At 44.1% G+C, this 17,518-nt stretch overlaps 2 protein-coding genes across 4 annotated transcripts; one reads left to right on the top strand and one right to left on the bottom strand.

Moving 5' to 3' along the window:
- Positions 1–3,446: 3,446 nt before the first annotated feature.
- Positions 3,447–7,347, bottom strand: LOC135409450 (basic proline-rich protein-like). 2 transcript variants are annotated; one of them, XM_064645004.1, is made up of 2 exons: positions 7,175–7,347; positions 3,447–5,497 (listed from the first exon to the last, which is right to left on the bottom strand). In XM_064645004.1, the coding sequence occupies exon 2, from the start codon at positions 4,971–4,973 to the stop codon at positions 3,942–3,944; it is 1,032 nt and encodes a 343-aa protein (XP_064501074.1). In that variant the 5' UTR covers positions 4,974–5,497; positions 7,175–7,347; the 3' UTR covers positions 3,447–3,941. The 2 variants fall into 2 exon arrangements, with proteins under 2 accessions (XP_064501074.1, XP_064501073.1); XM_064645003.1 differs by having other exon boundaries at positions 7,155–7,347.
- On the top strand, positions 4,588–12,854 carry PRSS23 (serine protease 23). Of its 2 annotated transcripts, none has more exons than XM_064645000.1 (2): positions 4,588–4,727; positions 9,669–12,854. In XM_064645000.1, exon 2 carries the CDS (start codon positions 9,682–9,684, stop codon positions 10,798–10,800), a length of 1,119 nt encoding a protein of 372 aa, XP_064501070.1. In that variant the 5' UTR covers positions 4,588–4,727; positions 9,669–9,681; the 3' UTR covers positions 10,801–12,854. The 2 variants fall into 2 exon arrangements, with proteins under 2 accessions (XP_064501070.1, XP_064501072.1); XM_064645002.1 differs by lacking the exon at positions 4,588–4,727 and adding an exon at positions 7,561–7,645.
- Positions 12,855–17,518: the final 4,664 nt, after the last annotated feature.

A 17,518-nucleotide genomic window follows, 5' to 3' on the forward strand; every position in this document is an offset into this window, starting at 1 on the left:
TGTCCAACTCATCTGCTCTGCAGGGGGCCTCTCACTGTGGGGACAACCTTCTCTTTTGCTGTGTGCCTTGAATACAGGATTCTCTATAAACAAGCTGGGCATGAGGTACGATCTCTGATGGGAGCTGAAAAGACATCTACTAATATCCTCAATGACCTCATAAGTATGCAGGAACTTCATGGTCACATACAGCACTTACAAAGCTCACTATTCCTAGATGAGTACATGATGGATTCAAAACCGCCAGACAGAACCATGAAACTTATAGCAGGATCTACACCCAGCAGATAGACACAGTCTGACATGGAAACAAAAACAGTACTGATTAATTCAATCCAATTTTGTGTAACACTGAAGATTCCCTTTTTCAGGAAACTCCCGAAGTTCTCAGGGAATGCAGTTGCAGTGGATGTTTTATTTTTAAGGTGTTATTTTGGAATTACTTCACTGTTTTGATATGCTGTTTATCCAAATGGTGAAGATGCAGTGTCTTACAAGAATCTCAGTCTTGCTGGAGCAAGTCCAGATGCCTGTTTTATTTCAACAAGTTTTCACTATTATGAAATTAAAGAGGCACTGTTAGTTTAAATATCACTTGTTAGAAATGTTTTCAGTAATATGAATAGTAGGAATTCCCAAGATCTGTATAGTTTAGAGCATATATATGATATATATATAGCTGCAAATTTTGAACCAAGATGAATTCAAAATATTAATCTTTTTCTTCCTTCTATGCACCTCATAGTTTGATCAAAACTTTCTACACAATATACTCAATTTATTTAGAGAGTGCCATGCCATGTCTGACAGATAATCCCATTAAGCCTTTAAATAGAGAATTCAGAGCGGGGAGGGAGGTGATAGTAGTGGGATGGGGGAAGATAAGGGGGAAACAACCACCACAAAACTATTACTAAACATATTGTATATTCAGTTCAGTGTTACCTCTTGTGTTTCCCATACAGTAGTAGATTAGTTTTCCAATAGTTTTAGAAACTTTCTGTAAAGCTTGAGTTGTCTCAAGCAAAGCCCTTTATTTGCAGTTAAGTCTGCAGGTGGAACTGTGCAGTAGAAAACCTCCTGTTTGAGAGAATTGCAACTAAGTGCTCAAGTATCCCTATTTACCTAGGAAGATGATGGATACACTGAGAGGGGTTTGTTTCATGTAACTGTAGACATCAAAAAGTTAGATTTAACCTTTCCTAAAAGACAGCAGAAGGAAATGAGTGCTTTTAAGGAACGATTCTCTGGCCTAGCTTATATCCCATTTTAGGATGTAATAAGTCACCCTCTGAGAAAGCCCCTAAAGACCTGCAAAAGGAACCTAGAGTGGTCATGACTGGCTTTTACTTGTCTTTATTTGTGCAGAGGAATCGTCTCCTAGGCTAGAGTCCTCCATGCTGCTCCATTGTGTCACACTTGCTGATGACAAAATTTTTGCCAACACAGGAAGGACATTGTATATATTTAGCTGTCAGTTTTCCCACTTGGCAATCTTTTTCATAAACCAAACAACTCAGATCCTCAGTCCTCGCATGCTTCCTTTAAGAGCTTGACAGTAAAAGCCTCTTGCTTCTGGGAACTAGGAATAAGTGCCACACCCACCACCCTTGCGATCACAGTCTGGGAGAACCTGAGAAAGAGAGTTCCTTCTTTCTGAGTGGTATCATCTTATAATGGAGCACATCTGAGGCAAATGTCTGCCCTTCCCCTTCCAGTCAGCACAGCATTTAGTCATGGGAGAGTCACAACTGCAACTATCATCATAACACTGCATTGAGGTTGGACATGCTCTCACACTTTTTGCACAGATTTGGGAACCACAGCAGCAGAGCCTCCCTGAAGTCCTGAACTGAAGTAGGGGCAGGGATGATGATAGGACTTGCTTCTCCAAAGTGCCGGTCTGCATCATCCTTGCCTTCAAAAAAAAACTTTTTTCAAAGGGATAGAGTGTTCTCACCTTTAACTTCTTTCTCTTGCAGTTCAAAAGCACTTCGAGAAACAGCACTGATAAGCAGGGGTCTGTGTCGCAGGGCAAGTAGAGGGAGCCAGCTGGAGAACTGTCATTGCAGTGGGGAACTCCAAGGACTTTTCTGCTGCATTGCATCAGCAGTGAGCAATGGGGGGACTCATTTGAGCCAACTGTGGGTTGTCATTCTTCCTTCCAGACGCAGTGGCCTCTGAAATCGCTCCATTGTCTGCAGCGGAATCTGGCACAGGCCCATAATGCCAGGTTACTTCACTTCCCTGCAGAATAAAAGATTTCTTCAACCATGAGAAATTATCTCCTGACAGTGCCATTCATTAAGGCTCCCACCTGTAGACTGTTTCATTTTCAGCTTACTCACAAGGTGCTGAAAAGTCAGCCTGTGTGTTATCACTTGACAATATAGTACAGCTAATACCTCTTCACCCTTACTTACATTGCCACTTACTGCTCTTTGCCTCAACAATGGCTCACAGTAACATTCAGATCTTGGACTTCACTTTCTTTTAAAAAAATCTTGTGCAGCGCAATTTCACCAGAGCTCTTGTTTCTTAATAATTATACATACAGGGGGAAAAAAAAAAAAATCTATATTTGGTATTTTTTCCCTCTTTTCAATTAGAAAGTTAAAACAGCAGATTTTGTCTGTAGCTGCCGGATAGAACTGGGCAGTGGTTCATTTTCTCTTAAGGCAGACATGAAGACAGGCCAGATGAACTGTCTTTTCTGAGCTTATGGTTTAATGTATGCCCTAAAAATAATAAAACCCAGAAGTTTTTATGGCAACCAAATGTCTCATAACTAAATTTCAAACTGAACAATCTTCTCCACTCCTTTTGTTGTGAAAAAAAATTTTGCCCAATACTTTGTTTAATTTTTCATTCTCAGGAGGGGTACTGTAGACACCAAGCCTTATGGTTCCTATTCATCCATTTGTGTTGTACATAGAGACACACTTCATAGAATCACATAATCATAGAATGGCTTGGGTTGAATGGGACCTCAAAGACCTTCCAGTTCCAACCCCCCTGCCATGGGCAAGGACACCTTCCACTGGACCAGGCTGAACAAAGCCCAGTCCAACCTGGCCTTGAAGAGTTATAATCTGTGTAACAGGAATACAGGTGCTGTACAAACATAACACAAAAAGATTGTCCTTTCCCCTAATGAGAAATACAGAGACAGCAGTACCATACTAAACACAGGTCCCTTCCTGTTCTGGACTCTGTGTCTACTGACCTCCCAGCTAGATGCACAGGCACTGCTCAGAAACTTTGCCCTGTACACACACATCTGTTGTTTTGTATGTATGGAGGGGTTAGCCCATGCTGCTTAGGGGGTGAAAATGTTGAGGGGTTTGGTTAGAGTGGGACTCAGGGGTGCAGCAGTGGTCCGGGGGGGGGGTTTACTTTCCATGGGCATGCAGCCTCTTGTGTCACAACTACCGTATGTGCTCTAGGGACCTCTCCCTCACACTGCAGTTCTTCTCTAGTCATTCACAGTTGAGAAAGACTCGTCCGAGTAGTTATGATTTTGGTAGCACATGCTTTTTCCACTCATTTGGTAAAATTTGCAGAGCCAGACAGGAGCTGGTGCTAGGCCCAAGTAAATGCAAATTAGAAAAATAATGTCTGAGAATGTAAGATCTTGTCATATTTCAGCTCCTCACAGAGGGTTGATGGGTGAGGCAGAGGTTTTGCCATGCTTCAGGCCCTTCTCATCCTTTGTAAGGGCAGCAGCAGGGTGCAGAGGTCAGCAGAAGGCTGCAAATAAATTGAGTCCTGTGAAATTTATATTTCCTTTCTGGGGTAATGGTGATCAGCTGGGAATTTTGGCAAAACTTTTTGTGGATTTTTCTTGTAGAGTTAGAACATTGCAGGATTTTTGCCTTCTTGGCTCTGGTTTCCTCTTTTCTTGCCAGATGTCATTATAAGAATTCAAGAAGGATGAGTAATTAAAACCCGTGCAAAGAATGTGTTTGACAATTAAACTCAAATATCTGCCGGATAGGGCAACGTGGGTGACTGACCGCAGAGCTCTCAGAGCTGATGTCCTGTGATGGCAGTAGGGACCCAGGGGGCTCGCACCACTCCTGGGGACCCTCCGAGAAAGGGCCTGGGGACCTGGACACTGGGGACAAAGAGCCTGGCGCCGTCGGGGCCGCAGAGGTACCACGGCCGCACCCCGAAACCTCCCACCCTGAACCGGGGTGAGGGTACGGCAGCCCCTGAGCAACCCGCAGTGCCAGGGCACGGCGAACGAAAACAAGGATGAAGAAAAAAAGAATACGGTTTACTTCGGGGAATACACGAAAACAGCAGTATAATAACAGACAGGGCGGTGACGCCCCACAGGGTGCCCCGGGGCGGCGGCCCGCGGGGGAAGCTGCGCGGAGGGACGGGCCCGGGGCCGGCCCAACCGGGGAGGGGCGGCGCGGCGGGGCCCCCGCGGCCGCGGGCGGGCAGGGGCGGCGGCGGCACCGCCGGGAGCGCTGCGGAGCGAGGCGAACACGGAGCGAGGCGAACACGGAACGGCGGGACCCCGCGGCAGGATCCACCTGCGGGAGGCGCCGCTCCGCCCCGCCCCGCCCCGCTCGGAGCGCGCCGCCGAGGGCCGGCGCCCGGCGGGAGGGAGGGGAGGCGGCCCCGGGCCCCGCGGAGGCGGCGGGAGGGATGGGACCGGCACCGGCCCCGCCACCTGCCTGAGCCGCTCCCGGAGACGCCGCCGCCGCGGGGAGCTGGTAGGTAGCGGGTCCCCACGGCCGGGAGGGCGCCGCGGGGTGCGGGTCGCCCCGGGGGACAAAGGGGCGGCGGGGAGGATGGCGAGCGCTGCTCTCGCCCCGCCGTGCCCCGGCCGGCCCCTCACCTGCCGGCGGGCGCGGGGCCGGGGGCACCCGGCGGTGCGGGGACCGGGCGGCGGGAGCTGCTGTCCCGGCCGGGGCGAGCCCTCTCTCCCCGCGGGGCTTAATGTTTAACCCCGCTCGCATCCACCGGAGCGCACCCGGCGCCACCTCCCCGGCGGCTGCGGCCACAAAAGGGAGACCGCGGCTCTCCCCGCCGGTCCCCGCCGCGGGTCCGCCGGCGCCGCTGCCGGGGACCAACTCTCCCGGCGAGTGAGGGAACAGCTGGTAAAAAATTCGCCTTTGCTGCGTTTCACGCTTCGGAGGCGTCAGGAGTAGCGAGTGCCCTGTTGCGATCCTCTACTTCGCTTCGTCGCGCCATGACTGAGAACATTAGTGTTTTGGGGTGGTTTTTTTTAAAAGAAATACATGACACGAGCTCTTTAGTGAAGCGGTTGCTGGAGCTTGGGGCAGTTGTTCGCCTCCTGACCCGAGCGGGGTCCGGGGGGTCGGTGAGATCCCGCCAGGACCCCGTTTGCGCGGTTGCCCCGTCACTCAGGTGGTTTGATAGTCCTGGGGATGCAGGTCTTTCCTGCAGCTTATCCCGTTATTCCAGGTGACCGCCACTGTCCGCCTGTAACGCAGTTCGCTCTTGTACCATGAAACCGAAGCTGCTTGACATGCAGGGAAAGAGAGAGAAGAAAGAAAGGAGGGTGAAAGGAGGCAGTCAGATTATTCTGTAGGAATTGGACTGAGAAACACGTACTGTTCTCCCTTTCCACTGTGTCCATATCACTGACACACGTGTCAAAACACCTGCTGTGCCCGGTGTATATGTTAATAGACACACCCTTGGCCTTTCAGTATCGAAGTCTGTTTCACGTTTTCCTAGACATCTGTTCCTACAGCCCTCAGTCAAGCAGGTAGAGCAGTATAACTCTCACACCACCCTCAGCATTGCAGGCAGGTTAATAGAGATGTTAGAAGGCAGTAAGGCTTCTGTAATTGTTAAAGCACGACTCAATTATTTTTGCTGTGTTTTAACAAGTTCTGTGACCAAGAAAAGCAGAAGAGGTATTTTGGCACAGCACTGACAGTGATTTAGTTCTCCTGTATAATTTGGTTTGAGGCAGGTTTTTCTGTCTCGCTGCCTTGGTTTCCTTTCTTCATTTTTTTGCTATGTTAATCATTCTGGCTTCTAGCACAGTGGAAAAACTTTCTTCATTTCAAAATGTAATGGAGACTGTTTGGTTCACAGGCTTTCATACTGGATGATTCAAGATTTATTGTTATTTAACCATCTGTTACAAGAACCACCCCTGAAGTAGTGAACTCTTGCAGAAAAATTACTTGCTTATTAGAAAATGATTCATGTCCATCCTGAACAAGGCAGTTTTCTTTCACCAACATCCATCGCAGGGCATGAGTGCCCAGAGCAAGCAGGAAAATGTGTCTGTAAAGTATTTTAGTGGCATGGGGAGCCCTGGGGTAGCTGTCACTGTTTCCATTCTCTAAACAATTTTAATGCCATTAGCGAGTGTGATTATGTACAAACCGCTTCTAGGGGGTTCCTAGGCTGGATGTCAGAGCAGGGCTTTGTACTGAGTCAAAGGGTGGATTGAGTTTATGACACAGTTTAAATAGAAACAGAAGAGCAGTACTACAGTAGGGCAGCACATCGTAACTCATTCAGTATTGCTCTGTGATAGCCGTGCAGCGAAGTACTCACTTCATACCAGTTTGTTTGATTTGAGAACACCTTTTAGGGTCACCCACAAGTAAGTAGCTGAACATAGAGAGTTTTAACCCTAGCTTTCTTTGCAGCTTTTTGGTTTTGTTTTAAACGAAAAGGAAAAGAGAAAGTAAAAGGAAAGAAGAGCCTTACTGAAAGGTCACTCTTTACGTATAGACTGCTTTTTCAATTCCTTCATTTTTCTGCTTTACTGTTTTTAAAATAGGAAGAATCTACACAGAAAGAGGTGCTTTGTACTAATTCGCATTTTGTTGTAAATAAGACATATTTATTCTATTTATTGCTGTCCAGAGCTGATTTAGTACTAGTTATGTCTCCAGATGAGATATAATTCTGAAAGTTTTGATAAATGCCTTGGTTTGTGAGGACTGTTTAGCTTCTGTATTCAGGTGTAAACCCGCAACTCTATTTTATTGTTAGATTTTAATAACATTTTAAATAAAAGTTCTGTAACTGATGTAAAGGCTTTTTTATCCCATATAGCTGCAATGTGATTATAGCACAGAAGCAGCAGGGGAGAGGTGTGGGAAGGTTTGCTCAGAGACATAAAGTGGAGTAAGTACTGCTTTACACACCGCAGCACGGACACAAATACCATCTTCTGAAGCCTTTTTGGGGGACCAACTCGAGTCCCATCTCCTGTCGTGTTCTCTTCATAGGGCGGCTGCCCTCTGCTGTCTAAATCTGCCTTTCCAGTGCTGGCATTGCTGTGGTAGTGGTAGTAGGGAGATGAGGGAGGGCAGGTTGCAGGGAGAGGTGGTGTCTCTTCTTGGCCCAGATGATAATCCTGGAGGAAGCAGAGAAGCTTTTGGGCACACAGTCTCTTTATGAGGTCGCTATGCTGACAGGCACGAGGGAATCTTACTGCTTGTGCAATTAACAACTGACAAGATGCTTCTAACTTTCCCTTGCCAGCTGAATAAACCAGCCAAAGGCCAGCACTGACTCAATTAGCATGAATGAGGTTTAGACCCAAGAAATGGCTTAAGTGGTGCAATTTAGAGAGATTCTATCTATCGGGAAAACTTCAGATGTAAATTGTGGGAATAACTTTCATATGAAGCAGGCGAGAGCAAACTGCTTAGAAATATGTGCTCTTAATGACCGGATCATGTACCTGATGCACAGCACAGCTGTAGTTCAGCTTGTTCTCAGCTTCTAACTGTGAAACCAGTAAACATTGCTGCATACACCCCTTACTGACACAAGTAGAACAGTTAACAGTTGACTTATGCCAGTGTATATTGTTGTGGGGATGAAGTGGTATCGTTTGTCCCTGTTACCTTCTTTTTCTATGTTTTCCTAGTCACTGCTATGCAAGTGTATTTGATAACAGAGCAGGTGTTCTGTGTGCCATTCTTATACCGATGTCAAACTCTCTCATTTCATAACTTGCAAAATGCAGCCACATCTAATATTAATCTTTGCTGTGGAAGGAGTCAGAGGAGCTGGTGGTTTTCCTTAAATACCAAGTATTTTCCAATTTTGGGACATCCAAAATTACTCAATTCTGGTTCATGTTTAAAATGGCTTATATTTTCCAGCATGACTCACTTGTTAGGTATAATGCAACACATTCTATAAAGCTTAACCTAGAAAAAAATATGTTTCTTTAAAATTGTCCTTTTTGTTAATGAAAAAGTTGCCAACAGAATGTGTGATCACTTCTGGAAGAGTCAGTACGTGCCTCTGTGGGTATCGGTAACATCAGCTCTGTTCATCTGCATCTATTTCTTGGAATGAAAATATTTTAGTATCCTGCATGAGTCAATTTATATTTTGGACATTGTGTGCTTTAATGGTAGCCTCTATTCCCAAAGAGGATGCTACCAAAACTCTAAGATTCTAGGCCCACTATTTGAGTTGGACACCTTTGGACTTCAGCAGTCTGTAGCTTCTAAAGGTTTTTTTTGATTCAGCTTGGGAGTGGAGCATTCCTACAAAAAGCATTGGAGAGAAGGATTTTTCTTTTTTATTCTTAGATAGCTGTGGTTATTTCCTGCATGATTTGCTTTGGTTTACTCATTTGAGGCATTTCAGGAATGATCCTGCAGTTGTGATCAGTGTAACCTCAGCAGGGTTTGAAATATGTGTAAGCTCAACATAATTGTGAAGTTTTGTTTGAATAATCTTTGTGTGAGGGAGATCCTGCCTGCCTTCTTGCCCAGGGCACAATGCCTCCTGCAGCGATTCAGCTGTATGGCTAATTTTCAAATAAACTAACGTTACACATTTTCTTGACACAGTACTGGTGCACGCTGTTCTCTGCAGTCTGAGTCGCTCTGCCTGTGGTTCATAAACACATTCACAGTCCCATTTGCCTCCCTGTGCTCAGAGGGGGTTGGTTTGCATTTCTAATTAATTGAGTTTATAAAGCAATAAGCCAGTATGTTAACTGAAAATTCCCTCAGGAATTGTAATCTTCCTTCATTAGCTGCCCCTGTGTAATTGAATCACCCTTTCTCATGTAAGCCTAGGGGAGAGTGAATGCTATGTGGAGCAGAAACGTTCCTCTAGTGTGAGTTGCAAGGGGAAGCGAGTGTCCCATGTGGTCATGTTCTGCAATCCAGCCCCTGTCAGGTCACCTTCTTCGTCCACCCACGTGTCCCTACCTTGATGTCTCTGACTAATACAGCAAATGGTGTGAAGAGATTTTAGGACCTCTTTCAGCAGAGTCAGAGAGTAAGGGGGAGCTTTCAGTGAATGCGCTAATCTAGCTGAAGGCAGACTCAGTTACTTTTTGCAGGAGCTCTGGTTTCTGAGTGCAGGGATTTGCATGGAGTCTGAATTTTCTTTACACCGTGTGAAGACAAATACTGTAACTTCCCTCCGATGTCAGCTGAGAGTTGGTGGCTCAGAGGGTTAAATGCCCTGTCTTTCAGTGTTAACCTGGAACACTTGTTTCAAGGTACAGGTTAAGGCATTAGTTTAACATTGAGAAATCTGAGCTACTTAATGTAAGTTAACTCCATTCAAATCGCTTGACCCTTATTATATTTATTCTCGGTTAGCAAGCCGTTACTTGGCAAGGTAGGTTAATCTTGCAATATGTTTGTGTGAATAACTGTACTTCCTTTTGCTTTCCACAGACCGGCATTCAGAATGGCAGGCTTGTCCACTTTAATCCTCCTTTTGTGTGCTGCTAAAGATGTGATGCCCTCCAGTTCTCACTGGAAGCCAACTTGGCCGTCTTACAGAGTTCCTGTTATCCTGCCGCAGTCTACCCTGAACTTGGACAAACCACAATTTGATGCTGAAGCCAGATTGGAAGTGGTATCTCCCTGTGGCCCAGCATGCCACAAAAGTTCTCCGCTGCCAACTTATGAAGAAGTGAAGCACTACCTGTCCTACGAAACCTTGTATGCTAATGGTAGCCTCACTGAAACTGAAGTGGGCATATATATTCTGAGCAACAGCGCTGATGGATCTCAAGGCAAATCTCGAACTAAGAGGCAGATCTATGGCTATGACAGCAGGTTTAGCATTTTTGGGAAGGACTTCTTGTTGAATTACCCATTCTCCACATCGGTGAAGCTGTCTACAGGTTGCACGGGGACTCTGGTGGCCGAAAAGCATGTTCTTACTGCTGCTCATTGTATCCATGATGGCAAGAGTTATGTCAAAGGCGCTCAGAAACTGCGGGTGGGGTTCCTAAAGCCCAAACATAAAGATGGCAGCAAAGGGGCCAATATCACCAACTCAGCAATGCCTGAGAAAATGAAATTCCAGTGGATTCGCGTGAAACGGACGCATGTCCCCAAAGGATGGATCAAAGGCAATGCCAATGACATTGGCATGGATTATGACTATGCCCTGCTGGAGCTGAAGAAGCCGCATAAAAGAAAGTTTATGAAGATAGGTGTGAGCCCACCAGCCAGACACTTGCCTGGAGGGAGGATTCACTTCTCTGGCTATGACAATGATCGTCCAGGAAACCTGGTTTACCGTTTCTGTGATGTCAAAGATGAAACATACGACCTGTTGTACCAGCAGTGCGATGCCCAGCCGGGTGCAAGTGGATCTGGGGTGTATGTGAGGATGTGGAAGAGGCAGAATCACAAGTGGGAGCGTAAAATTATTGGTATATTTTCAGGCCATCAGTGGGTGGACATGAATGGCACCCCACAGGATTTCAATGTAGCTGTTCGCATCACACCCCTCAAATACGCACAGATCTGTTACTGGATCAAAGGCAACTACCTTGACTGCAGGGAAGGATAAAGACAATGAAACTCCTTGAAAGCACTTAATGACTGGTTTTAATTACTCATCTGAGGAAAGATTAGACTTGAGCTGCAAATGTGTGTGATGTGATCATGTAACATTGGGAGGTGATATGTAGCTTTTCAAGCCAGCCACCTTGTTCTTAGGACAGGGACTGTGTGGTGCTATCATTACAGCTTGAAACTGGGGAGAAAAGACGTCTGCTGGGTGGGGAAGGAGCAGGTGGACTTGCTGAATTTGCAACTGAGCAACTGAAGATTAATTAGAGGCGGATCAGTAAACAGTATGAAAACAGAACCGTCTCCAAAGAATCTTGTAAAAGGGACACTGTTGACTATCTCATGCCTACAATGTTTGTTTTAATAAATCCTAGGATTAGTAGAAATGCTTTGATCTGAACTTTTAAAAGAAAATATTTCTATGCTGTTGGGGGCTGAAGAGGGGCATTTAATGGTGTTTCCAACCCAAACATTAAAGCTTTGTGTTCCTGCATGAGAAAAGGGAGTGTGAAAAGGGCAAAGCATGCGCCGTGGGAGATGAATGCCACACAAATAGCGTGAAGGGTAAATAACCACATAACACTTCTAACTTCCTTTTGGCCTGAGTGGTTTGAGACTTTATTAGTAACATTGTTAAGAAAAATGGTTTTTGAGCAAACAGACCTTGATGTTGCAAGGATTTGACTGTGAAGATGATGTTGGTCATATGAACAGTGCCATTGCATCCTGCTTTGGGAAACACAAATTGCACATGGGATTAAATCTACAGGAGCTGGGGCATAGCCTTCCACCTAGCAGGATCCCTATGAATATACTATTATTATAGAAGTGTGTGGGGACAGAGGCTTTTCTGTTTATGACCTACTTAGATCCTTAAAGGAAAATCTCATGTCAGCAACTCAGATTTTCAGAGAGGAAGCCTGTCTTTAGTCTTGCTGGCTATCTGAATTGCTGCCTGCAGAGCACGTAAAGGAGAGAGCAGGACAAAAGGAGAGAGTTTTCCCCCTATTTGGTGAAGATCCTTGCTGTTTTACCTAAAATACATCAGGTAGAGGGACCATAGATTTTTGAGTGTCTCTCAACCATATCCCTTTGACATGTAATTTGTACGGCATCTTGATTTACGTTTCTTGTGTTGTTTGGGGTAGGAATCTTCCTCCCCATGAAACTGTTGAGTTACAAATAATTCTTGGCAAATGCACAGTTCAGTAAATCTGCAGCTGGAACAGAGCCACACTGTAGGATGCAGCCGTAGTTTGCTGTGAAGTGATCCTCTGCTGTCTCTTATAGATAGCAATGACTTACATTTTTACTGTAGCAGAATTAGAATTTAAAACAAGAACTGTCTTTTACAGGTAAAATCAGTGCAGCCAAATACTGCAGCTCAGCAAACAGCATTGGGAAGTCAATGTGGTCTTTACAAACAGTGTTTCTCTGGTGGATTGTGCCACTGTATTGCAGTAGCCCAGTTAAGTACATGCTGCCCTGCCAATATTATTTTTTTAAATAGGAGGATAGACACTGGCTCCAGTTCCAGTTTCGCTTCCACCCATCTCTCACTTGTCTCCTGAAGCTTACCAAGTTGCCCATGGTGCTTAGTGTGGGGCAAATGCAAGTCCTTGTTATGAAATGGCAAAGCTGAGAAGGAAAGAATCTAAGCAGAGCTTCCCTATGCTATACAAATATAAGGAAGATCTTAATTCAGCAAAGCCTTTTTTACACTCTACTAATTACTATGGCATTTGTAAACATATGCCTGATGGTGCTTTATCTTTGTGGTGGCTTTGGCTCTAGTTTTGAAAAACATTTTTGCTAGAGCTGCCTATGATTATTATTTTTATAGAAGCAGCATAAAAAATGTGGACCCTCATGGGCTTTTGGTGCACTCAGATACAAGCAGTTACTAATGCTTTGAAATATGAATAATCACCATATGTATCTGATGGTCTTTTTCTGCCTTTTTATTTTAATTTCCTTTATTCTATGGCTGTTATCTGGAGCACTTTTGTTTGAATGTATCACAGTGAATAAAGAAAAGTTATGGAATTTCAATGCAGACATTCTTGTATTTGTACTACACTGGGTTGCACTTTCAATATCATTTCAGTGACTTACCTATAAAGACAGATACAGATTTATTAAAATCCTCAATGCTGTTTATTTTCCTTCAATTTTCTTTTGCTCCCACCTGTAGAGGTTTTTGTTTTGGTGGGGTTTTTTTGTTTTGTTTTTTGGTAGGCTTAATTACTTTGTGCCTTTGGATGGTAATAATCAATCTTAGCAGTTGCAGTTCCAGAGCCAGTCGTGAGCTCTGATTAGTTAGAGCTGAAAATAACATATTAGACTAAAAAGCCACATTGTTTTTATGAACTTTAGGGTAAATAAACTCTGGAGGAATTTGACCCAGTCAGCATAAGGTCATAAGTGAGGTCGGTCCATCTTCTTTTTCTTTTAGTTGATGCAGTATTAAAAAAGTTCCTCTGAGGCTAACAGTGAGACCCACAGTTTTTAGAGAAAAGCAGGATGCAGAAATTTTTTCTTTTTGAAATTGCTACCCATACAACTTTCCTGACATCTGGGTGTGCACACTACACCATTTGGGCTTGAGAGCGTCAGTCCTGACTTACTGGACATATTTTGCACCCACTGATCCTGCTCTGTTAGACTGTAGGCTGAGAATTTTTCATGGAATCACGGAACCATTTACGTTGGAAAAGATCTTAAAGATCATCAAGGCCAACGCTAAACAATGCCTGGTTGACCATGACGAGGTGTTCCTAAGTGCCACATCTACATGTCTTTTAAAAACCTCCAGGGATGGCGACTCCACTGCTTCCCTGGGCACTCTGTTCCAGTGCTTGACGACCCTTTTGGTGGAGAAATTTTTCTTCATATCCGATCTAAACCTCCCATGGTACAAATTAAGGCCGTTTCCTGTAGAGTAATGTGACTAAGGTAGTTTTTGGGGGTTTTGTGTGGGTTTTTTTTAAAGTATGCAGCAAGTTTAGTGTAATCAGGAGTGGGAGAGTCCCTTTCCAATGTATGCCCTGTGCAAACATTCCGGATTGTTTTGGAAAGAAAAGGAAATCTCAGATATTATAGTCCGAATTGTGGTGCTGAAGTTCAGTGTAATTTCACATCTGCCTACTGGAGTTGGTGGTAATTTTGCCAGTGTATTCATTCCAAGTGAGGCTGGGGCTTGCTAGGCAGATTTGGAAATCGCATCCTGAGGATATTTGCTTTCATGCTGCAAAGAGGGCTCCTTTAAAACCAGAATTTCAAACTGTGAGAAAGATACCCATGCAGTCAAAATAATGCTCATCAAGGAAACACAAGTAGCTAAATTGTCTACAGGCATGACACTTGAAATTTCATTGTCCAACTGGTGACTGCCAATGACCTGCAGAACGGAGTGAAATACCTCATTATTCTTGTATCTGAAGGCTAGACAGTAGATGAATATCAAGGGGCTGTTTTGGCTGTGAATGGAAAGGATTAAAATCTGCTCCTGCATCTGTAAGAGGATGCCATACGAAAAATTTTACTTAATTGGAGAACAGTGCTAGAAGTGGAAGCTGAGGTCTCGAGAAAACACAGACCCTGCCGAGCTCTTCCCTAGCACACACTGAACTTAACCTACTGAAGAGTGCAGAATATCATCAAGTTTCTTTCTCAGAGGAAACATATTTGCCTTGCATCTGTAATTGTTTTGCAACTGAATTCCCAGGCCTGCCTGTTTAGACGGCAGCCCTCGTCTTAAAGTTGCACGCTGAACCCCAAGCAAGTATAATACATGCTTGAAATTCTTTTCCGTGTTTCCACTTAATCTGCCATTTGTTAGCGGGCTTTGGTAGCATGCCAATGCAATATGTACAGGCCTTGAGAAGAGAAGCTTTCAATGAGTGGATAAAGTGTGTTGGGTAAAAACTTCTCTGCTTTCCAGGAGTAAAAAGGAAGCATGGACAGAGAAGAGCAGCAGAGAAGAGCAATGTGATTTGTATCAGAGGAGCAGGATTCCTACTCGATTGGTTGCTGTGTATATATGGACCTGTGTGGATGTGCATGTGTTTAGGGTTTTTATAAATAATAATGTTAATTTCCACTCCTTGTTCTACTAGGTACAGAAGAAAAACTTAAGGGGTGAGGTAAATTAAGTCTCTCCAAATGAGTATGTCAGTGCCAACTCCAAAGCCAGTGTGCAACACAGATGAGAAGTTTAGACTGTGGCTTGTCTAATAAGTACACAAGAGAAGAGTGACAGTGAAATAAGCATTAGGAACCTGATCTTTTCCTCCCAGAAGATGATTCTCCCTGTCTCACATGGTGACTATTAGGCTCCACATGCTTTGTGCCTGCTGGCAAAGGTGGTGTGCGCTTTTATAGGTAAATGATTATACAAGGGAAGAGAAACATCTTAACATGCTCCAGACACTATTATTAACACTGATTATTCCCAGGATAAAATTATCGGTGATGCTTTTGATGTGGATTGATTTTTTAACTAAGTGGGCATAGGTTGAGCCATGAAGCAGGCTCATACTGCTTTTTTTTATCTGAAGATCTCTAACAGTAATTAAGTGCTCATGGCTCAAGGGCAGATGGTGTATGTTCATCTGCAAACTTTATGGACAATGTTTTTTTTTTTACAATAAATTCCATTTAAAAGATATGTATGTATCAGCAGTTTAACAAGAAGTTAAACACTTCTATTAGTTCACCAAGCAAATAATCATAAAATAAAATACTCCATTTAAATGGCATATGTAATGAAAATATCTGATACATGTTAACTGATGTTTGTTTATTTGCAGTCATTTCAGTTTTTGAAATTTGTGCTGATTTGGTGAGGGCCAAATCCAATAAAAGAGTGTGTTCAAGACTTTGGGAGTCTGGAGGTTGTTAGTTCATACAGGAGTGACAGCAGTAATAAGTAGGAGTAATAAGCAGAAAAGTATAATAATTTTTTTCTGCTTATCCTAAACAACTTCCTCTAACTGTTTTATGTCACATTGTCATAGATTTGGTGATTTTCCAGAGGTTTCGTGCATGAAAAAGTTAATCTAGTGATGATTTAGATTATTTTTTGCATCCCTTTACCTTTGAAACCAGATGTGTTTACTGCTATGGACAGGTCAGAAGAGCAGAAAAATATTCACATTTGCAAAAGTTTGGTCAAGGCTCATCTAACATGAAGTCTGGCTTCTGAGCTGAAGTTGAGGAAGGGCAAGGAGAATTGGGATTGTTCATCCTGGAAAAGAGAAGGGTTTCAGGTGGCCTTATTGTGGCCTTCTAGTACCTGAAGGGAGCCTACAAGAAAGATGGAGAGAGACTACAAGAACATTTAGGGATAGGACAAGGGGGAATGCCTTCAAACTAAAAGAGATTTGGTTTAGATTAGATATTAGGGAAATATTCTTTACTGTGAGGGTGATGAGGCCCTGGAACAGGTTGCCCAGAGAAATTGTGGATGCCCCATCCTTGGAAGTGTTCAAGGCCAGGTTGGATGGGGCTCTGGGCAAGCTGATCTAGTGGAAAGTGTTCCTGCCCACGGTGGGAGGTTTGGAACTAGATGATTTTAAGTTCTTTCCAACCCGAACTATTCTATGATTCTATGATGCTATATTTGTCATCGTACAGAAAGGAGTAGGTTTAAGTAGGGTGTTTTAGATGAGTTTGAACCTGAGATAGTTAGAAAATGGTTCCTTTTAGCTGTTTTCCCAGTTTCTCTATACTTTTTCTGTTCCTGCCCATCCTTGGAAAATAAAGTTTCCTGTGATGAAAAAGAATGGAAATCCTTAAAAATGAGGGGATAAGGTGCACTCAGGAAAACCTGTTCAACTGGTAAGTTTGTGCTTTCCTGCTGCAAAGAGGGAGCCTACCCAACAGCTTGACTGTTCTGATCATTCTGGGACAGGGAGGTCACACTTGCTTTGATCTTGACCAAAAATTTCCACCTGGGTCAAAGAATCCTTTCTGATAAAAACACTTTTGAAATCAGAATGTTTCAACAAAGGTTTGGTTTCTATTAATTGCCATTCATAGAAAAGTCTATTTTTCTAATGAATTTCCAATCACACCCTGCTTCAGTTAATATTTCCTCCTGTGTTCTGGTCTCCATGGAAATGAGGATGATGTCCCTGCTTGGAAGATTACCTTATATCTTATCAACAGCATTTACCAAAATTCTCTTGTCCAAAAGTCTTGTTTTTCCTGAATTAATTGCAGGTTTGTTTGCTGTGAATGGAGGACACGGGGACTTGTTTCACTGTTGGTGGGCCAAGGAGGATGTGAGGAGGTTCTCACCACTGCAGCAAAGGGCCAGACCACCGTGGGACTGGAGCTTACAGAAACAGGTGGAGCCACAGGGGTTTTCTGGCCTCCACTGTCTCACAAAAGCTTCACTCACCAAAGAAGCGTGGGGTGGAAGAAAATGTCACACTGGGCTTCATCCTGCACCCACCAAGGCTGCTATTGTGTTGGGTGGGAGCAGGATTGGTGCGCAAAGGGATTTGCCACATGGCTTAAATGTCACCATTCGTGTGGGAGCACTTCTCTCCAGCCAGCTCTTCTGAGGGATCATTGTGGGCAATGAAAGGGCAGGAAAGACTTTTCCAGAGTGTGTGGGTGGCAGAAAAGCAACCCTTCATGCTGGGAACACATCAGATGTGCAAAAAACTCTGGAAAGTCATTTCCCTGAGGTAAAGAGCTCGATTTAT

This window comes from Pseudopipra pipra, chromosome 2, assembly GCF_036250125.1.
Source record: "Pseudopipra pipra isolate bDixPip1 chromosome 2, bDixPip1.hap1, whole genome shotgun sequence".
NCBI classification, from domain to species: Eukaryota; Metazoa; Chordata; class Aves; order Passeriformes; family Pipridae; genus Pseudopipra; species Pseudopipra pipra.